This window comes from Meles meles, chromosome 6 (assembly GCF_922984935.1).
Source record: "Meles meles chromosome 6, mMelMel3.1 paternal haplotype, whole genome shotgun sequence".
Taxonomy (NCBI): Eukaryota; Metazoa; Chordata; class Mammalia; order Carnivora; family Mustelidae; genus Meles; species Meles meles.
In genome coordinates, this window is record NC_060071.1 from 136,411,530 (window position 1) to 136,433,883 (window position 22,354).

Here is a 22,354-nt window from a genome sequence, read left to right on the forward strand (position 1 = left end):
ATTTATTCACAAACATGTTTCTCTTTCCCCAAATATCTTCAGGGAAGGACCGTATCTTATTAAGTACCGAGGATAACCATAATAAATATTTGTTGAGTACATCGATATAAAACAACCACCACCAAATTATATGAGCAACCATCTGATTTATAAAAAAAATGCAATCTTTAAAATGATACAAAATATCAGTTTCAAAACAATACCAAAAAGTGAGTGTATTTAACCATACTCAGCTCATAACAGGAAAAGGGTAAGAAGAATAATTCATGCTATAGCATGTTGCTAATATGAACCAGCAACAGAAAAAGTTGGTAAAGGAAGGCAGAGGAACTCTATTTTTTAAGAATTAGAACCGAGGGGCTCCATAATCATCTGGCATTCGCTCAATGTTGTACCTAATCAGGAGAAAAAATTAACACTGGTAAGAAAGGTGGGTCCAGAACCCACCTAAAAACCCATCCTTTACTGACTGCAACACTTTCACCTCCCCACTATGAATCCTTTCTGTCAGTGGGAACATTTTAAAGGGATAGCGTAAGGAGTGATTTTTAGCAAAATGCTGACTTTAATATATTGCCTTTATTCCTCAAAATCGAAAGTTAACAAGTAAGGGAGCCAGGCGCTTAGTCCAGGTAAGCCTAGCTCCTCCCAGCCCATATTCTTCCCACTATATTGCGTTCTTCCCAGGTTGAAAAGTGAGACAGTAAGAGACTGAGCACTAACATGGGGACATCCAAGCAAGATAAAAAATAAAAACCAGTTTTTGTTTTTTGATAAGCTTTTAGTTTCCCAGATGAGGTGCTGATCACATATACTAGGCTTTCAAAAAAAAAAAAAAGATATTTCTGGCCAAAAAGATTAGCTTAATTCAAATTACTGCTTTGTATTTAAAGCTACACATCTCTATTTCTTCTAGTAATCTTACTGTAGCAATGGGAATGTCTGCCTCACCCCCAAATCCTAGTTTTATCTTTTACGCTTGTTCTTATTACTTTGTCTCACTTTTTCAAATGTAACTATGTGTGCATTTGATACAACAATTGCTTTCAAATCTTCTTATAAACTGACCTCATTTTTAATTGATATCAGCTATATACTTTTAATAGCTTTCCCCAAGAGACGGTTCTCACCTATGGTTAGAAATGTACATGATAGGAACTCCAGGGATCTTCCGGATCCTTCGTTTAAGGTCTCGGTCAACTGTGGCCACAATGTAACACTTGTGCTGTAAAAGACAAAACTCACACATTGAGTCTACTTGACATTGAATAATGGTACACTGGCTAATCTAGAGAATTACTCATTTTCACAGTAAATAGCATTACAACAATTTGTTGAGTACCTACTATGATCTTGGGGCTCATATTTACAAAACATATAACAAGTTGCCTAGAGGAAATGTAGCTCTAAGACTCTTGATGGGGACAAGATAGAGTATTTAAAGGCAGCAAATTGTTTTTTGTCTCGTAAGTGGAAGGGACTTTCATATTTAGGGCAGGCAATTTCTTGATTTGGAGAAATACCCCAAAAGACTCAATGCAAAGGCCGAGTAAATGTCTTAGATTGGAGGGCCCAGCTTTTGCCTTTCCTGCAGTCTCTGAGCTTGGGCCTACTCGGAGACCTCCTAGTGGTGGAGGCAGGCCACTTCCTCAGCTAGGACACCAGAATGGAACTCTAGGACAAGTCTGAGCTTAGCAGTTCTGAAAGCATTTAGCTGCCAGCTGTATTAGATTTTACTGCCATCATACCCCAATCTCCCATTCCTTTCTGAAAAGAGTTGTAGCCTGGTGACAGCTGTGCTGTGGGAAGTTGAGGCAAATGCTGTCTCCACCCATGGGTTGGGGTGGCTAAAGGGATGGCAGTGTGGTCACCAGGTGAAGACAGCTATCCCCAGCAGAGGAGGGTCCAGGAAGGGCAACCAACAGCAGAAGTTCTTGTCATGCTTGACAAGGAGGCCAGAACAGAAGAATCAAGAACCTAGTTATTCCAGGGTACTTGTAAGACAGCATCCTGGGACACTCAGATGTAACCGAGAAACACTCTTACTTAGGCATGGTGGAGAGGAACAAAATTCCTGCACGAGGAATAATGGAAATGGATGTTCTGATTCACAGGGTGGTGAAACCTAATATTCTATGTACACTCAGTCAAAGCATTTTATAGAGATGAGTTGTGGAATAAAGAATAAATAAGTGCCCCAAATCACATACAAATAAACGCAGGTGCTGAGATTTGAAACCCGTGTCTCCTCCCCAAGCCTGTGATTTTCCCATTAGTTACAGTATACATTTCCAATCCACTTCCTCAAATAAATGAGGGCACCCATGCTTCCTATGAAGCACAAAGTGAACATTTAAAAACTGGTGATACCTGAGTTACTCTCTGCACTAAGCAGTCATCTGCATAGGTTCCTTTGTGTGTGCATGGTAATCGTTCAAATCTTGGATCCTTGGCAATCCTAAAGGGTTACAAAAGTGGATTAACAACGACAGCCAGGCAACTGGGTAACTTTCTGACTCTTGATCTGTAAAATAAGAGTCACTTGATCTATGTGGGGATTCTAAGGCACCCCTTACCTCCCACACCCTATCTTCTGATTGGAAAGACAACTGAGAGAGAGGCTGCTGTGCCTTAGGTCACGTAATCTTCAGAGAACTCTGAATTAATTATGTTTCCATTTTACAGATGAGGAAGCAGATTCACAGAGATTAATTAATTTGTTCAAAGTACACAGGTGGGAAAAGTCAGGATTCAAAACCAAACAATTCTTTTTTTAAAAAATTTTTAATAAACATATAATGTATTTTTATCCCAGGGGTACAGGTGTGTGAATCGCCAGGTTTACACACTTCACAGCACTCACCATAGCACATACCCTCCCCAATGTCCATACCCCACCACCCTCTCCCTACTCCCCTCCCCCCAGCAACCCTCAGTTTGTTTTGTGAGATTAAGAGTCACTTATGAAAACCAAACAATTCTAACCGAACCATTTCACTTTTAGAAGCTGTCTCACACAAATCTGCAAGAGTATAGGCACAAGGACGGCCACTACAGAATATTTTATAATAGTGAAAAATTGCAGATCATCTATCCATCAGCAATGTAGAAAAAGTTAAATACATTCTGATGCCCCACACTGTTTTAAAAAAAAATGAGGTAGGGCTGTCTATACCAACACAGAAGGCTTGTTGAATAAACTCAAAAAAAACTCAAACTGTTGCATAAAGAAAGTCATCGAACAGTATACATACATGATTCAATTAAGAAAATACAAATTTCTGAGGCGCCTGGGTGGCTCAGTGGGTTGAGCCTGTGCCTTCGACTCAGGTCATGATCTCATGGTCCTGGGATCGAGCCCTGCATCGGGATGTCTGCTCAGCAGGGAGCCTGTTTCCCCTCTCTCTCTGCCTGCCTCTCTGCCTACTCTGTGATCTCTCTCTCTGTCAAATAAATAAAATCTTTTTTTAAAAAAGATTTTATTTATTTATTTGAAAGAGAGAGATCACAAGTAGGCAGAGAGAGAGAGAGGAGGAAGCAGGCTCCCCGCCAAGCAGAGAGCCCGATGCAGGACTCGATCCCAGGACTCTGGGATCATGACCTGAGCCGAAGGCAGAGGCTTAACGCACTGAGCCACCCAGGTGCCCTCAAATAAATAAAATCTTTAAAAAAAAAAAAAGAAAATACAAATTTCTTTCATTGTCTTTCTCTACACTTGCATTTGCTTAGAAAAAAGGTCTAGAAAAACATACACTAATGCTTCTCAGTTGTCACCATTAGGGTGGAAGAATGGACAAAGTGTGAATATGCGGGGGGACTTTAACTTATTATCATATGTACATGTTTATATTGTTTGCCATAAATATATCAAACATGTTATTTTCGTGCAAGTTTGAAAAAAGAAAAACCCCAAGTCTGTGATTCCCGGAATCACGTTCTTCCTACTACGTAATGATGAGTCACAAACTGAATGAAACTACAAGGCAGCACATAGGTACCAAGTGCAAGAAAAATGCTCCACATTGCAGTAGCTCAGAGCTAAGTCACTGTGAATTGGGTACACTTAAAAAAAATTACATGGATGTTAAATAAAATGAAGATGGAAGAATATTCCATGCAAAGTGAGGGCAGGCACGTTCCAAACAGGGCACCAATCATCTATAAATTGGGTCACTGGTGTTCAGCGAAGAGCAAGCACATCTTTCTGGTCGGGAGAGTCTGTGCAGAGGAGAGTGAAACGGCTGGGAAGACAGAACTTTCTGCAGTGATATTGCCAAACTGCTCTCCAAAGTGATCGTCCGCTTTACCTCTGTATCTGTCGAATATGAGAATTCCCACTGGTCCCCAGTCTCAACTATCCACGGCATTGTTAAGCAGACTTTTCAATTCTTGCCAATCTGCTGCATAGGAAATGATATCTCCTTGTGAATTTAAGGATTTTGTCTTTTTTTTTTTTTTAAAGATTTTATTTATTTATTTGAAAGAGATCACAAGTAGGCAGAGAGGCAGGCAGAGAGAGGAAGGGAAGCAGACTCCCTGCTGAGCAGAGAGCCCGATGCAGGGCTCGATCCCAGGACCCTGAGATTAATGACCTGAGCCGAAGTCAGAGGCTTTAACCCACTAAGCCACCCAGGCACCCCGGATTTTGTCTTTTTCTTAGAGATTTGGTTTTTCATATATTCTGAAACTAAGCCCTTTGTTGATTCTATGCGTTACTAGTATCTTCTCACTATCTGCGACTTACTGTTTTGCTTTGTTTATGCTGCCTTTTGTTATAACGTAGTATTCAATTTTTTTTTAAAGATTTTATTTATTTATTTGATGGAGAGTGTGAGAGACCACAAGCAGAGGGAGGGGCAGAGAGAGAGGGAGAAGCAGCCTCCCTGCAAATAAGCAGAGAGCCCGAGAAGGGGCTCAATCCCAGGACCCTAAGATCATGACCTGAGCCCAAGGCAGATGTTTAACCGACTGAGCCACCCAGGTGCTCCAGTATTGAACAGCAATATAATCAGATCAGTTAGTTTTCTGTTATGGCTTAGACTCCTTCAGAAAGCCCTGCTCACTCCAAAATCATGAAAATATTCTCTATATTTTCTATAAAGGTCTAGATACTTAATCTACCTGGAACTGATTTTTGTGAAAGAGGGAAATCCAATTTTGTTTCTTTCCATAGTGACCATATATATATATATATATATTTAAAGATTTTGTTTATTTATTTGACAGAGAGAGAGATCACAAGTAGGCAGAGAGGCAGGAAGAGAGAGAGGAAGCAGGCTCCCCGCTGAGCAGAGAGCCCGATGTAGGGCTCAATCCCAGGACCCCGAGACCACGACCTGAGCCGAAGGCAGAGATCTAACCCATTGAGCCACCCAGGTGCCCCTATATATACTTTTTTTTCCATTTTATTTTATTACTTTTCAGTGTTCCAGCATTCACTGTTTATGCACCACACCCAGTGCTCCATGCAATACGTGCCCTCCACAATACCCACTACCAGGCTCACCCAACCCCCCACCCTTCTCCCCTCCAAAAGATAATCAATATTTTCATAGTTTATCACTTTCCCATTCAGCTAAACAGTGCTACCATTCTTATACACTGGGTTCCCAGTTTTCTTTCTTTTTTTTTTTTTTTTCCATTTTTCTTTGCCTTAAAAAAAAACTAGCTTTATTAAGCATAAATGAAATATAATAAAATTCACTGACAATACATGTAAAATTTGACGAGTTTTGACAAATTTAGATATCCATGTCACCTATCTCCACAATTGAGATATAGAATATTTGTCACTACAAAAAGTTCCCTGTGTCCCTTTGCAGTTAATCCACTTTTCCCACACACAGCTTCAGCTAACCAGTATATTCTATTAGCACAGTTCTGTCTTTTTCTGGAATTTCACATAAATGGAATCACATTTCTAGAATGTTGGAAATGTTCTATTTCATGACTATGAGGGTGGTTCCGTAACTGTACACATTTGCCAAACCCATCAAATTATATAATTAAACTTGGTGAATTTTATAGCATATAATGTACACCTTTAAAAGGTGACACACAGAGACACACAATTCACTGGTACATCCTGGACCTTGATTGAATGTTTTACCCATGTGTGATTTTGTAATATTATTCACTGATCATTTGGAAAATGCCAACTCATTGAATTATACAAATCTTCCAAGTATTAACACATTTCATTATAGAATTACCAAAAATATCATACTCAGTATCTTCACTGATCTCAACAGAAAGGTCTTTAGTATTGGGAATGTGAAAAGCTCGTGATTTTTCAAAACACTAATTTTCACTTGAAAGCTTGAATTTTATCATTGGCAGCTAATACAGTTAAGATTTTCCCTGAAGTAACAGATGCACTGCATTAATTTTTGAGAAACTATCTGCAAATTTTGTCCGAAAAATCAGTGTTTGTCAGTTACTCTTCACAGATAAATGACATTCCATGAAAAAGCAGCTGGTTTGGCTCACAACTCAAACAAGCACACAAATGCTTTTCACTGAGGCAACCTTCACTCTTGGGATGCGGCAGAAGTTTTTTAGGTATATTTTAAACTTCATCACAAGGAACACAGATGTGTACTCTAGGGTCGAGATTTAACAAAGTCAACAAATTTTACTGCTTCATCAAGGATATTCTTAAGGGACTCTGAGGTGTTTTTTTGTTGTTGTTTTTTGTTTTTAAGATTTTATTTTTTCAAGTAATCTCTGCAACACCCAATTTAGGGCTCAAATTTATAATCCCGAGATCAAAAGTTGTGCTCTACCAGCTGAGCCAGCCAGGCACCCCTACGTTGTTTTTAACTGCAAGTGATGGGCAGTGACGAGTACAAAGTCTACCAGCATTATTTGGGTCCACTGCCTTGATTGGTACTAAGACACCAGTTATTTCTGCTCTCAGTACAAATGTCAGCACAGTGACAGAGACAATGTTTTCATATTATTATGAAAATAGTTTTGTTAGGCTTCCTGCACAAAGGTCTCTGGGACTTCTAGGGGTCCATGGACCATACTTTGGGAACCACTAGTTTTAATTCAAGTATACCTTCTAGAGTAAGCTCAAAACTCAAAATGTGAATCCTTTAAGTATGAGATTCTAAAAGAGATATCTAGATAGCTAATAAGAGGACACTTTCTAATTGAAAATCCAGAGGAACTTAAAAGGAGGCCTACAAGACCAATAGGACTAACTAACTTCATTCAAAAAACTGCAGCTTAGGGACGCCTAGGTGGCTCAGTCAGTTAAGTGTCTGACTTTGGCTCAGGTCATGATTTGGGGCTCCTGGGATAGAGCCCTGCAGCCTGACCAGCTTCCTGCTCAAGGGGGAGCCTGTTTCCTTCTCTTCCTCTGCCCACAGCACCCCTGCACCCCAGCTCATGCTCTCTTTCTCTCTCAAATAAAATCTTTTAAATTCTTTAACCTTCAAATGTTTGCTTTCTTTCTATCTTTTTTTAAAGATTTTTATTTATTTATTTGACACAGAGAGTGTGCGAGAGAGGGAATACAAGCTGGGGGAGTGGGAGAGGGAGAAGCAGGCCTCCCACCAAGTAGGGAGTCTGGTGCGGGGCTCGATCCCAGGACCCTGGGATCATGACCTGAGCCGAAGGCAGACACTTATCAACTGAGCCACCCAGGCACCCCAAATGTTTGCTTTCTTGATCATAAATAGTTAACTAGTTTTGTATGGTTTTTATTTAAAGTGATTATCCAAGAAATCTTCAGACAGCAAATCAATGAAGAATCTTGAGTATACCAATCTAGACCAGCTCCTTCCTACCTTAGAGCCACTCGATACTTTTGCCCCAGTTTCTCAATTTCAGCCATTACACAGTCAGTTATACAAGGGATACCTGCCAGGAAAAAAATACATATTGGTAACAGAATCTGTAAAGAAACTGGTTTTACTTTCTCTGAATTATATCCCATTGAGAGTCTTTAAAAGACCCATGAGGCTTCTGGAATGACAGCAGAATAACACACTGAAATGAACAGTAAGAACAAAAGGTGAATAAAATTCCTATCGATGAGGAAAGTAGAGAACTGAACCGTCCCAATCCCACACTGCAGATTCATAAAGTGTCATGAATGTGCCTGGGGGAAAAAATTAAGCTAGATCCCTGTCATCCTTTCTACATTAAAATAAATTCTAGATGGAAAAAAATTTAAATACGAGCCCAAAGAAACCAAACAATTAATCAGAAAATGTAAATTAGATCCCATAAAAATAGAAAACTTCTGTTTGACAGTTATGGAAGTCATATTAAAATAAAAATAAACTAGGAAAGGTACTTCTACACCTTCATCAAAGGGCAAATTTCTTTAATATACTTAAATACTCTTTAATATACAAAAAGCTTGTAATGATAGCTTATGTTATGTGCTATTTGCCAGCCACTGGGCCAAGCACTTTAGGAGGGTATCTCACTTCTTATTCAGAATAATTCCCAACAGGTAGCATTGCTATTACTATCATCTCCATTTTACAGATCAGGAACCTAAGGCACAAAGAAGTTAAGTAGAAGCAAATGTGAAGCCAAGACTTGAATAGAGACTGTCAGGCTATAGATTGGATTCTTTTTTTTTCTTTCCTTAAGAGCAATACTTAATCCTAGTACATCACTAGTTACCTCTTTCTCCCTATGTGTTGAGATTTATTTTTTCACTTTAACTTTATTAACATATAATGAATTATTTGCCCCAGGGGTACGGGTCTGTGAATCATCAGTCTTACACAATTCATAGCACTCACCATAGCACATACCCTCCCCAATGTCCATCTCCCAGCCGCCCCATCCCTCCCACCCACCCTCCCCTCCAGCAACCCTCAGTTTGTTTATAGACTGGATTCTTAACCACCATGCTACATTTCAGTTCCTACACTTCAGGTCACAGAGGAAGACATACAATGGTCAACGAATGTTAAGGGTGCTCAATCTCACTCCTAATTAAAGAGCTATAAATTGAAACAAGATTTCATTTTCTACCTATTAGAGTGGCAAAGATTAAACAAGGAAAATACCCAATATTGAGGAAACAGGTACTCTCACACTAAGTAAGTGTAAAAATATCTATTACTATTTTAGGACAATTTTGCAATACGTTAAAGTAAGAAAATATACATACCCCTTGAAATTGCAATACAGTTTCCTAGAAATGTATCCTAAAGAACTACTCCACCCTAACAGAGACATATTTACATTGATATCCACTGCAGCCTTATTTATAGTAAGGTAAAAACTGCAAATAATCCAAGTATCTAATAGGATATTAATTTTTAAGAATTATATAAATACTATGTAAACTTAAAAAAGGAATGAAGTCCACTGTATATACTGATATAGAAAAATGTCCAAGATATGTTTTGTTCAAGGGGCACCTGGGAGGTTCAGTTGGTTAAGTGTCTGCCTTCGGCTCAGGTCATGATCCTAGGGTCCTGGGATTGAGCCCTGCACTGGTGGGGGCGTGGGAGGGTCCCTGTTCAGCGGGAGTCTTCCTCTCCCTATTCCTCTGCCTTCTCCCCACCACTCGAGAGTGCGCATGCTCTCTCTCTAATAAATAAATACCCATTTAAAAAACTTATTTGTTATTTGGCAATGTAAAAGAAAAAAAATGGATGAGTAATCTAGCCATACAATGGAATATTATTTGGTAATGTAAAGAAATGATGTCCTGATATATGCTTTAACATTCAGCCTTGAAAACATGCTGAATGTAAGAGGACAAAATATTTTATGATCTCATTTTAATGAAATGTCCAAAATAGGAAAATCTATAGAGACAGATGGCAAGTTAGTGGTTGTCTAGGGAGGGAAAGAGGAAAGGTTGGGGATGACGGTTAAAGGGTTCAGAGTTTCTTTCTGTGTAATAAAATATTCTAAAATCGACTTTGAATACGCTAAAAGCCACGGAATCATACGCTTTAAATGGTATGTGAATTATGTCTCCAAGTTGTTAAAAAAGGCATAAAGACAAATTGTAAATAATCTAGGATTCATTTTCATTAATAAAATAAACAAAAGTAACCAAAAATCCACAGAGATTTCATATCAAGTTTTAGAGGGATACCTAGGTGGCTCAGTCGGTTAAGCATCTGACCCTAGACTTCAGCTTGGGCCTTGATCTCAGGGCCATGAGTTCAGGTCCCACACTGGGCTCCACACCCAGTGTGGAGCCTATTAAGAAAAAAAAAACAAACATAAAAAATAAAAATAAAAACTGTCCCTCCCTGAGGAAAGGCATTATAGGGGGCTTTAATATTTTTATGCTAGATTTTTTTCCACAATTACAGAAATATTTTTGAATGTGGACAAAGTAAATTTTAAACTAAAGTACAACATCCAGAAGGAAAAGCAGTTGTAAAATGGAGGTATGAAATCAGTAGGATCAAACAGTCATGGAATCAGAGGGCACTATGCAACTTAAGAGGGTCAATTTCAGAACCATGTAGCAGTAAACCAACCAAGGGCTTGCATGTGGAACAGGAGAGTTGGCCCAGGAAGACTATCAAGAAAGGGAAGGTAACAGGGAAGAACACTCATGGGCAGAAAAGAAAGCTGACAGAAAGCTAACTATCCTCCCTTCTTGGAATATCAGGGAGGAATGGGACCAGGAGCTATGAAAAGGCCAAAGGGGCATCTTCAAGGGAAGAGGAAGATAAAGGTCTTCCTTCAGGTATAAAGACAAGTGAGGAAAAATTAAATAGTGAGAGCTTAAAAACCGCCAAGGAATCTCCTAGGTAACTGAATTTGTACTGTACTTGAGTATTTCTTCAACCTTTCCTTTGAGGTATTTATTATGTTACACAGAAGACTGCAGAAAGTGGTATTTTCCTTAAAAAGTTTTTATTTTATTATTACTATTATTTTTTTTTTTAGAGAGGCCGAGATGGGTGGAGAGGCAGAGGAAGAGGGAGAATATTAAGCAGGTTCCACGTCCAGCACGGAGCCCAACACTGGGTTCGATCTCACAACCCTGAGATCATGACCTGACCCAAAATCAAGAGTTGGATGCTGAACTGACTGAGCCAGCATTCTGAGGTATCCCAATAAGTTTGTTTTTAAAAAAGGCACAGTGAGAGCATTTAGCTGTACACATTATAGCTGTATTCCCAAGGTATCCGTATCTAGAGAAAGCACTCCTATCGGACGAGAGCTTTCCTAAACGGTCACCATTTAGATAACAGTAATGGACCTATAGAGTCAAGGAAACAATTTGCCTTCAAAGGGCCATGCCTGAACCTCCATCCATTTCATTTATAAGTAGGTCATGGCATTTCTAGATAAGCAGCTAGCACACTTTATTTAGTCATAAAAAACACCACGGTAAGTCTACCAAACGTACTGTCTTTTCTCATCCAAGGCCACCCTAGTCCATGCTCACAGGAAGGTAGGGCCCCGTTTCAGGTTATTCTTTATTATTCCAACAAGCTTAAACCAATTAAAGTATTACATGTCCACAGCTTAAAAAGAAATATGGAAAAGTCTGTGTGAAAAAATCCCTTCCCACCGCACCAATTTGGATCCTTAGAGACCACTATTTTACTTAATTAGCTGTTTTTCTCATTTGGTGGTTACCTTCCTATCTTGATATAATAAACGTATGCACTTTTGTATTATTAATTTTACGGCATTTAAAGAACTTAGATCTCTTACTCATCACATTTCTTACCCCATCTTCCCAACTTGTTAGTTTCAATCAATCAATAAACAACATTTACGTTACTATCACTCTGTAAATGTTCATTACATAGCATCTTTTAAAAATTAAAGGATGCGCAAATTTTTTCCTTCAATTTATTCTTTATGGCAAAGTATTAGTCTAGTTTTCATTTGTACCTTTAAAAAAAGGTAAAAAAATATAAATGTAAATATATTAAAAATATATATAAATGTAAATCCCTCACAGAATGCAACAGATCTCACTATTAGGAAGTGATTCCCTTGTACATGGCCTAGATTTTCTTCTTTTTCTTACTCATGGTAGTGAAGAAAGATTACTTGAGAGAGGGGACACCCAAACACAAGGGAAAGCTACTAATGGTAAACTGCACATCTAGGTGTAAATAAACTACTTCTGGTCCTTTGTGGTGCAAATAAATACCAAACTGAATAAACTTAGAGTCATGAAACAGCATCACTTCTAGTTCAGTGACCATAAATGGCAAAATATCTAATTTAGCTTTTCCACAAAGGAGCAGAACAGAGAATGTTTCCTCCTTGATGTAAAAGAATTCTGGAAAATAAAATAAATTTTCATTTACCCAGAATTTTAAAACCCAGAATTCTAGAACAAAAAATTCCCATCCCATGTTCAAAATTGATATCCATAACATCAAAGCAGGCTAAGTATGTTCTGATTGTGACGTTTAATTATTTCCAGTCAAGTCCGCATTATATTTCAACTCACTGAAAATGGTCTTTGCTATAGTGAGCAAATTAAATGACCAGAAATCCAACTAACTAAGACCCCACTCCCCCCTTTTCATGTATTTGGATAATTATAATTATTCTTTATAAATGATACGAAATGTAAAAGTATGATACTCACACTTGGCATAAAGACAGTCCATCATTGACTGTACTAAGTCAAGTTTGGCTTTAATGGAAAAGTTGATAAAGTTGGTATCAACCAGGATGTGGTAAGGTGGGCCCAGCTGTGTGTTATATTGGAAGAATAAGCAGGAAGGATGTTGGGGGCTGAAGGAAGAAGACACAAAGCACAAAGTAATGTCTACATTGATACTTTGATATCAACAACACAAACGAAGTCTCTGCTTTAAACTGTTTGCTATAGATTAAGTTCCTTTTCCTTATTTATTGAAAATAAATCCTAATAAATCCTGTGATGATATATCCATTACCAATTTAGGGCAAAATGAGATAACAAAGAAAATATGATGGTGTTTCATAAAATTAAGTGTATTTTTTTAAGAAGAATGACCCTGAAATTTTGTTCTTACTACTTTTGATGATACATTCTTTCATCAATGCTGGTGTGTTAAACAATGATAATTGTTTCTTTTGAAAGATCATGGCAAAGAAAAAAAAATTAGTAATTCTAGATCTAATCCCCAAGATTTTAGGGGAAATTTCGCTGCTCCATGAAATCCAAAAACCTTCCAACTACTAGAATGGATAACACCTTCACCAATATCACTTTCATTTGCATAGTTGTGCCAGACTTACAGATGGCTTACAGAACAGCTCAGGGAAAGCCTGGATTTCTAAGAATTCTATGGTTCTAAAATGTCAGGTTTCTAAGTTTAAAGGAAAACTTAAAATTTTGATTACTCACACTTCTCTTTCCTTGAGTGCACTGGGATCTTTCTTTTCTTTTTTTTTAGGTTTTAATCTATCCTTTTCTTTACTAGGAAAAAAGAAAGTAAATTAAATGCAAGAGAGAAGGAAAAACTCATTGTAGTTATAATCTCATTCAACATTTAAAGTTTCTTTCTTTCTTCTTTTTTTTTTTTTGCTTACAAAGAAAATCCTATTTTGTGATTTCTTCATGTTAATACCCATACCCACTTTCTAAGAATAAATAATTGTGTGGAACTGTGTGGGAAGTAGGCTGAAAGTAACTAATCAGTAAACAGAATGAAATTTAAAAATCTCTAGCCAATAATCCATAAAACCTGTTAAAGGGGGGACACCAGAGCTGCTCAGTCAGTTGAATTTCTGTCTTCGGCTCAGGTCATGATCTCAGGGTCCTGGGGTCAAGTCCCACATTGGGCTCCTTGCTTAGGTGGGAGTCTGCTTCTCCCACTGCATGACATTCCCCTGCTTGTGCTCTGTCTCTCTCTGACAAATAAATAAATAAAATCTAAAAAAAAGTGTTAATGGGTAAATAAATGTTAGTTATATTATCATTTCTTTGTCAGAAGCTCTTCATATCAAGGATCAAAATCCACTTTGATGCACTGGAGAAACAGGCTGACATTTATCTTCTGAAGACTCAAATGTTCCAATAGTAGGAGGAAAAAGGTTCTCCTATATGCCTCTTATAAAAGGCTAAAATGTAAAAACACATACACAAAATTTAACTGTTAACTGGAAATAAAATATTATCAAAGAGGCAAATTCCCTAAAACTTACATAATACATACACACTGAAGGCTGAGAATACAATTTAGTAACTGAAGACCATTTCTTTGTTCTAAGGTTATTAAACACAATGAAGACCAGCCTTTCTCTTCTCTTCTCTCTTTCCTTTCCTTCCTTTCTAAAGGAAGCTCTAGGCCCAAGGTGGGGCTTGCACTCACCACCTTAGATCAACAGTCCCGTGACCTATTGACTTAGTCAGCCAGGTGCCACAAGACCGCTTCTTCTTTTTTTTTTTTTTTTTAAAGATTTTATTTATTTATTTGAGAGAAAGATCACAAGTAGGCAGAGAGGCAGGCAGAGAGAGAGAGAGGAGGAAGCAGGCTCCCTGCTGAGCAGAGAGCCCGATGCGGGGCTCGATCCCAGGACCCTGAGATCATGACCTGAGCCGAAGGCAGAGGCTTAACCCACTGAGCCACCCAGGCGCCCCCGCAAGACCGCTTCTTATTTCATAACTTGGTCTATTCTTCACTGAAGCAAGGAAGCTTACAATAGGGAGTATCATTTCACTCTCCCACAGTGGTTTGGATTCTTGTAAGATTTAGAAAATGAAGACATCTAGGTGTTTTCCCATTCTTTCTTTTAAAAATATTTAAGTGACAGATGCTGGGGACACAAGGCCAACATGGTCTCCGACCTCACCGTTTTCCAACAATCTTAACAAATTTTTTTTTTTTCACTGGGGAATATAAGAAAGGTAATGGCAAGAACACAAAGATATTCCAACCTACCAACTTCAAGGGGGCTCAAATGTGATATGATAGATAAAATACATAAAAACAGCAGAAGAGAGCGAACACTTCAGAAATGTTTAATTCCCACCCCGTTCCCCAGTGTAATTGCTCAGCATCAAAGCGGCTGTTACACACCTGCCTAGTATCTTATGCTATACAAAACCAGGACACAATAACTTTAAACGTAAACACAAAACAAAGACAAAACTCTTACTACTTATGTCCTCCTAACTCTTTTATCTTCCGGAATAGATTTATTCCAGATACTCACAGCCTCTGATCTCGGAGACTAAGCATTCGCTTCATAGTCGCATACTTCCTTGCTTTCTTTTGCTTCCCCTTGAAACAGAAATTTTAGAGTTAAAAGAATTAGAAATACATAGTACCTTCTTGAGTTCTTTCTCTTGTTTTGTCCATTCCCTTCCCTTCTTCCCTCAAATACCCACCATCTCTTATCCTCTGTGCCCCAGTCTGGTCCTCCTCTCCCCACTCGCTACAGCATAGCAGGCACCTTTAGGAGCAGTTTAAGAACTACGATCAGAATGAAAATAATTAAGAGTAATACAGAGGAAATTAAGAGTAATACAGAGAAAATCTGGCTAACGGCTGACTGGCTCGACCGCTCCCAAAACGTGGTCTAACAAAATCACTTCACAAACCCTCCTCTCACCATGTTCACGTCGTACTCCTGTTTCTTCCGGAATCACCAGGCGCACGACACTTTTGCGTCATCCAAATACTGCTTCCTGCAAAGCCTAGCCCGGAAGCGGAAGCCGCTTTGGGAAACGGAAAAGCTTGGAGCCGGTTCCCAGCCGGAGCCGAGATCTGTACTGGGGTCTCTGCGGGGAGGATCTTGGGCCAGTCTTGCTGCGGTGCTGCAGCCGCCGCCCCCGACAGCAGAGCTGGGACTCTGCCGCGCTGCTCGGGTAACGTTTCTCTCCTTTCCCACTGTAGCCCGGGGCACTGCCCCAGGACCTCCCTGCACCAGAGTTCCAGAGAGGCAGCACAGGGATGGGGGAACAGACTTTAGGGTTTTCCACTAGTTTAGGGAAACACATTTTTCTCATCCCTCAGCGCCGGGGTTCAGGTCTCTAGGGTGCAGTTGGGAGGTTCTGTTACCTACTCGGTTCTCCTAGCTGACATGGTGCTTTGTGCAGCTAGGTAGATGATTCTCACGATTTTCTCGTGTAAATACCGCGGATTCATCTCGGTGCAGAGAGGGATGAATCATCGTTTGAGGGCCTTCTTTAGACCATCTCTAGAAAATTGGGGCATAAACTTTACATATGTTATTAGTTCCCGAGCCAGGAAAATGGTGGGGGAATAACTGACATTTATTGGGAAGCCTTGGTGTGTCACCCTTAATGGAAAAGGGACAGTTTTTGAGAATAAGAAGGGAAAGAGAATTTCCATTTTTTTGAGTAGCTGCTGTGTACTTCGGTGGTTCTTAGCCTTTCAGAGATCCAGGTATCCCTTGAAGGTTTGTGGACAGCCGGAGACGATTCTTAAAAAAAAAGGGGGAGGGCACATACCACATTTGTCATACAATTGGTAAGACAAAGAGACTCTGAAGCCCTTCTGTGGACACTTGATGTCTGTGAACGTAAGGTTAAGAACCCCTATCTTGTATACCATAAGTGGCACTTGCATTATCTACTTTGACCTTCACCATAACTTAAGTGCCTGCCTTTTCCATACAGGGAAGCTGAGGTTTGACGTGGTTCAGGGGTTTGTTCAGGTTTGATTTGATTCCCAAGCCTGTACTCTTCTTATTGCACAAAACTATCCTAGTGTTTGAAATCCAAAAATGTTATTAGGTTTAAAAAAAAAAAAGCTGACCATTTCATAAAACACGGTGCATTGGTTAACATAAACTTTGGAGTCCGACTAATGGAATTAAACTCCTGCTCTTCCTCTTACTAGCTGTATGACATTGGGTGAATTGATCTATCTGTACTTCAGTTCCTTTATCTATAGAGTGGAGATAATCTTAATAGAACCTGTCTTATAGGAAGGTTATCAGGAGTAAATGAATAAGAATGTGAAGTCCCTAGAACAGGGCCCACCACAGATAAAACGCTATTAAAGTGTCTTCTATTATTATTTATTGTGTGTCTTTCAACATGTGGTGGATTTGAATTTTATGCCAATTGTATTTTAATATAGTTGCTCTATTTTGGAACTTGAATGTGTTGGTAGCTCCAAGAACCTTATGAAGTTTGCAGTTCTTGAAAACCTCAGTTGCAGGGTGGTTTCTCATGTTGACTTGTATATAGACACACTTTTCTTCCTTCTTCTTTTTGGCTTGCAGGCATTTTGTAGGCTTTGAGTTTTTGATGTTGAAACAGTTTTATTAGTGAACCATCTACAGATAACATATGTGCCTTCTGCTTTACCCCATTTGCAGTCACTAGAAGTTCCTAATCTTTTGAGACAGCTTGTCTGCAAGCTGCATTCATGGCTAGCGCTGAGAGCTACCGCTTTTTCGATGCATTAGACCTCTCAGTGATTCAGCAATAACCTTTTTAAGTAAACATGACTACTTGTTTATTTTAAACATTTCGTTGTTGATCAGTATTATAGGTAAGGTCAGAGGGAAAAATGCATATAATTTAAATAGTAATTCACATTTAAATTCTGCCATTGACAGAAAGATACTGCCCTGCTAATGTTAGTACCATGAATTTTGGAATCCATGAACAATAGTAAATTAAAAAAAAAACAATTTGGAATACCTGTTCTGAGAATTTTCTTGTTTTCTTGTTTCTTAATATTTGAGAGGGACCTAAATTAGTATAGGAACACCACAGGGAATGAGAACATACTTAGAAAAATGTTTTCGTTGAATTGAATTTTATTGCAATCTGATATTCTTATAGTCTAAGATTAAAGTACTGAGATACTCCATAGCATGTTTTGATGGTGATGGGAGGGAGGAGATGGCATCGCTTTGTGTTGGGTAGGAGCAGAAAGTAATTGCTTTTGATTACATACTTGTGAGAAAAAGAAATACTTTTAGTCCTTCTCAGCAGTCAAGAGGGTTGTTTTGTATTTTTCTGCAGTCTTGAAGAGGAAGAATTTTTTAAGGCGTTCAACCCACAGTTTTGAACACATAATTGGGCTTGGACTTCATTCCATCCACTAATTGGTCTTCCTTACCAATTTAAGTTAATAACACATTTTTTTTAATATAAAATTATGGCTAACGAAAGATTCTTTTAAAACTCTTGTATTTCCATTTTAGGAAGTTAAAGGTAGATTGACTTTTGTGGCAATCCAGGGAAGAAAACTAATTCACAGATACTTTCTTCATTTTCAAGTTACAGTTTTTACACTTCTTTTTATGTCTCATGTGATGAGTTTTTTCCCCAACATTAGTTGGTAGTAATTATTTTTCAGTGAGTTTGACTCTCTCCTAAATATGTAACATGGTATACAGCATGTTCTGCTCCTAAGGTGTTGATACCAAGTGGCTTGTAAGGATACCTCGGAGATATATTACCACTGCACGTTCGCTCATTCAGAAGGCGTGTATTGGGGCGCCTGGGTGGCTCAGTGGATTAAGCCGCTGCCTTCGGCTCAGGTCATGATCTCAGGGTCTTGGGATTGAGCCCCGCATCGGGCTCTCTGCTCCGCAGGGAGCCTGCTTCCTCCTCTCTCTCTGCCTGCCTCTCTGCCTACTTGTGATCTCTCTCTCTGTCAAATAAATAAATAAAATCTTAAAAAAAAAAACAAACAAAAAAAAACAAAAAAAAAAAAACCAGAAGGCGTGTATTAAGGGCCCATTCTGCCCTATGCAGTGTGCTCATTACTCTTCAAGATCTCAGGCCTGTATTGGAGATAGACTTGTGAGCAGATCAATGATGGTAAAGTTGTTCAACAGACGAATGCAAATTGAACTCTTTCATGGGAATTACTCTACCTGTTCATTTTTACAGAAGTGGTCCCGGTTGGAGTACTGTTGCGTAATATATATTTTACATATATTCCAACATACCATATAACAAATCAGACTTCAGCAGATTCTAGTATATCATTTTACTTTTGAAATGATTTTAGTCATTAAATAGCTTAGGTTTAAATTTCAGTTTCTCTTTCTTTGGTTTCTTTTCCTTTGAAGGGTTCATGAATGTTTAGCCTTCACTAATAATATTCTTTTATATAATAGTTTTCAAACTATTGAGGTTGCTTAACCTTGTTGCACTTTGTGTGTATGTCCATGGGTACATGTGTGCATACGCACACACACATGCTTGACGCCTTGATAGGGTGTTCTATCACCACGATGTTTTCCTTAGGGACTCTTGAAGCCTCTTCTACAAGTTATGGCTTAATAGAGATGAGTATTCATTTAGTTATCAGAAACCAGACAGTCTTGGTAAATGTATGTTTCGTCATTTCGCCTGTATTGAAGAGTACCATATGTATTTTTTTTAACTGGGGGAGGGCAGAGATAGAGGGAGAGAGAATTCAAGAAGGCTCGCACCTTACGTGGACACAGGTCTTGATCTTACAACCCTGAGATCATGACCTGAGCTGAAATCAAAAGTCGGACGCTTAACCGGCTGAGCTACCGAAGCGCCACACTGTATGCTTTTAATATGAATTTTTGTTTAATATGAATTTCTGTTACCTTGGATAGTTGACGAATTTGCACACGTTTTTCGGAGCTTCTAGCTGCAGCATCATTTCAGGCAGTTTTCCTGTTGGTGTTGAGATATGGGTAGTCAGCATCTGTTCCTCGTATCTTCTATTCATTATCCTTTTTGGCCAGAGATCAGGTAAAGGTAATCTAATGATATACAGCATACATTTTCTGCAGGGTCCCCTTGCTCTTATCCAGAGATCCAGCTCAGATTATTTTAACCCCTCTTTGTCCACTTGGAGAGGTTCCACTCCCAAGGATACCCCTGGTGTATGTGGTAAAGCTATTAGGAAGAAAAAAAAAATAATTAAAACCTCCTAGGTATAATCTAGTTTCTCATGTCTTGGTGAAGACGGGAACTCAGCTGGGCTGTGTAAATGATTTAGAGAAAAGATTGAAAAGGAATGGGAAAAAGTGTTTCAACCAAGCATTACCTCGATTGGGTAGGGATTAAGGAGGCATGATCGGAATCCCAGGGGGGCAATGAGAATGTAGCGTGGGGAACAAGATGTAATTTTTTAAAAATCACATTTTATTTTGGATTTGGAGTAGCCTTAGATTTATAGAAAAGTTGCAAAGATAGTACAGAGAGTTTCTGTGTATCTTTCATCCAGTTCTTCCCCTGATGTTAACCATTAGGTTAATCATAGTGTGTGTGTACATATATATTTGTGTATGTATATAACCATGGCATGTTTGTCACATCTAATAAGAAATTAACTTTGATACAATACCATTAGCTGAACTACAACTTTATTTGGATTTTACAAGTTTTTCCAATAAAAGCCTTTTTCTGTTCTAAGATCCAAACCAGGATACCACCTTGTATTTAGACCATGTGCAATTTTGATAAACAGGTTGGAGTCTCCAATGAGCTTTCTCTCTGCCGTGTATATAGTTCCGTAATCCCCTGTGACCGTTGCTGAAGAGAGGAAGTCATTGACCCTGAGAATAGACAGTACTGTGTAGGTAGTGTTTTGTACCTCCTTAATTCCCCAAACACTGGTAACTCAGTGAGAGAGTCGGCTTTGCTCCCAGGAGGGTGGACTGAAGTTTCCTGAGATGCTAAGAGCTAATCCCGATTGTGGGGCCCTCCCCGGGTTCCACTAACACCATGTGCTCACTTCATAGACTTCCACTACACGGAACTGTCACCCAGTGGTTTACTTGTGTGTCTTCTGTACTAAACTGTATGTTTCTAAGAGGTCAGGACCATCTTACTCATTTTGGCTCCTCAGGGTCCAACATAAGCTGGGCATCTAATAGATTTTTAATACGCATTCGAAGAAAATCATAGATCTTGTTTGGTAACATTGATTATTAGGTCAAAAAAGTTTTGTTTTAACACTACATGAGTGTTGAGTTTCTCCTTCAAATTGAGCCATCTCAGTTTGCCCTTTCTGTGGCTAATTGAGTTTTTCTTCCTGGAATCTTAAATGAACGACTATAAAATACTCATTTAAGATTGCTCTTTCTTTCCCCTGATGTAGATAAACTATTTTCTTTAAAAATAACGGTAGAATAGATGACCGTATAGGTAGAAGTTTTGTTAGCTTTTAAGCGCATGTGTGATGATTCTAGTTTCATCCCACTGGGCTGTAGATCTGGCCGTTTGCCTGCCACTTCATGCACAGTTAATGAAATAACACCCTCCTAGACTTATTGAGGGAGACGGCTTGTCAGATTCAGGGAATTTGTTTTAAAATTTTTCTGTTATAGCCAAGATTCGGTGGCCCAGGGTCACCTAAGCATAAAAGCTGCCATGGGGTGGGAACAGAGGGGCCTGTCCTAATTCTGTGGATCAGGCACAACAGATTCCGTTTGGTAAATAGAAAGAAAGAAAAAAGCACGTTAGGAGAGAGTTGGAAAGTGAAGCTGCTGTTTTCTTGACAAAGATGAAAAACTGCGACAGGCATAGATGGGCCAGTTTTTTTATTTTGTTTTTCTCCAGATGTCCCAGGAAGTTACAAAATGAGCAATGATTAAGTTGACCCTTGTTTCCCTGTTCTGTGCATGCTGGCTTTGAATCGCTTTTCCTCTTTACTTTGAACTGTGCGGAGAATGGCAAAGTCTATTCCAGGGACCATTTGGACCTGAACTGCACTTTCATATGCTCTCTTCATTTCAAGTCTGACAAACTCTGGTTTGTCTTTTTTTTAAAGGATTTTATTTTTATTTATTTGTCAGAGAGAGAGAGAGAGTGCGCACAGGCAAGCAGAGTGGCAGGCAAAGGCAGAGGGAGAAGCAGGCTCCCTGCCGAGCAAGGAGCCTGATGTGGGACTCAGTCCCAGGACATTGGGATCATGACCCAAGCCGAAGGCAGCCGCTTAACTGACTGAGCCACCCAGGCGTCCCTCTTGTTTGTTTTAAAAAGAATGGTGCAGCAGAGAGAATCCAGATTGAATTAAGAAATGGAGAATTACTTTTGTCACTGTCAGCTAAACCTTTATAAGCCTAACTTTTCTTTTAACTAGTGAATGATCAGATAACGGTTTCCTTCCTCCTCTCAGGTGAGACTGATCTTATAAAAGCTTCTTAGGGAGCCTGGTTTGGTTGGGCGTCTGCCTCCTGCTCAGGTCATGATCCCAGAGTCCTGGGATGGAGCCCACGTCAGGCTCCCCGCTCAGTGGGGAGCCCACTTCTCCCTCTCCCTCCTGCTCATGTTCTCTCTCACTCTCTCTCAAATAAATAAAATCTTTTAAAAAAATAAAAATAAAAGCTTTTCTTCAAAACCAGAAGGGCAAATAGTTCGTTGTCCTTGGCTTAACCTGCAGGTGCACGCTCTGGGTTTTGGAACTTTGTTGTTGTTTTAAGACCCGGCGACATGGGTCCAGAGGGTTTATGTCAATTTGAGGAG

General features: G+C 39.2%; 2 protein-coding genes across 5 annotated transcripts in view; one reads left to right on the plus strand and one right to left on the minus strand.

Moving 5' to 3' along the window:
* Nucleotides 1-185: 185 nt before the first annotated feature.
* On the minus strand, nucleotides 186-15,572 carry FCF1 (FCF1 rRNA-processing protein). 2 transcript variants are annotated; one of them, XM_046010340.1, is made up of 8 exons: nucleotides 15,523-15,572; nucleotides 15,124-15,191; nucleotides 13,313-13,384; nucleotides 12,566-12,714; nucleotides 7,797-7,869; nucleotides 2,371-2,458; nucleotides 1,131-1,225; nucleotides 186-395 (listed from the first exon to the last, which is right to left on the minus strand). In XM_046010340.1, the coding sequence occupies exons 1-8, from the start codon at nucleotides 15,523-15,525 to the stop codon at nucleotides 347-349; spliced, it is 597 nt and encodes a 198-aa protein (XP_045866296.1). In that variant the 5' UTR covers nucleotides 15,526-15,572; the 3' UTR covers nucleotides 186-346. The 2 variants fall into 2 exon arrangements, with proteins under 2 accessions (XP_045866296.1, XP_045866294.1); XM_046010338.1 differs by lacking the exon at nucleotides 15,523-15,572 and adding an exon at nucleotides 15,299-15,497.
* Nucleotides 15,573-15,646: 74 nt separating this feature from the next.
* The window catches only part of AREL1 (apoptosis resistant E3 ubiquitin protein ligase 1), a 47,894-nt gene continuing 41,186 nt past the window's right edge, over nucleotides 15,647-22,354 (plus strand). For all 3 annotated transcript variants that reach the window (XM_046008791.1, XM_046008792.1, XM_046008793.1), the window contains exon 1: nucleotides 15,647-15,778. The gene's annotated coding sequence lies outside the window, so the exon portion shown is untranslated. The remainder of the gene's footprint in view (nucleotides 15,779-22,354) is intronic.

Excerpts from the sequence above, each read along its gene's own strand:
- FCF1 (XM_046010340.1), bottom strand. Across the intron at positions 12,715-13,312 it reads GCACTCAAGGAAAGAGAAGT|CCCCCAACATCCTTCCTGCT; the intron begins GTGAGTAATCAA and ends TTCTTCCTTCAG. Across the intron at positions 7,870-12,565 it reads GGACTGTCTTTATGCCAAGT|GTATCCCTTGTATAACTGAC; the intron begins GTGAGTATCATA and ends TTTTCCTGGCAG.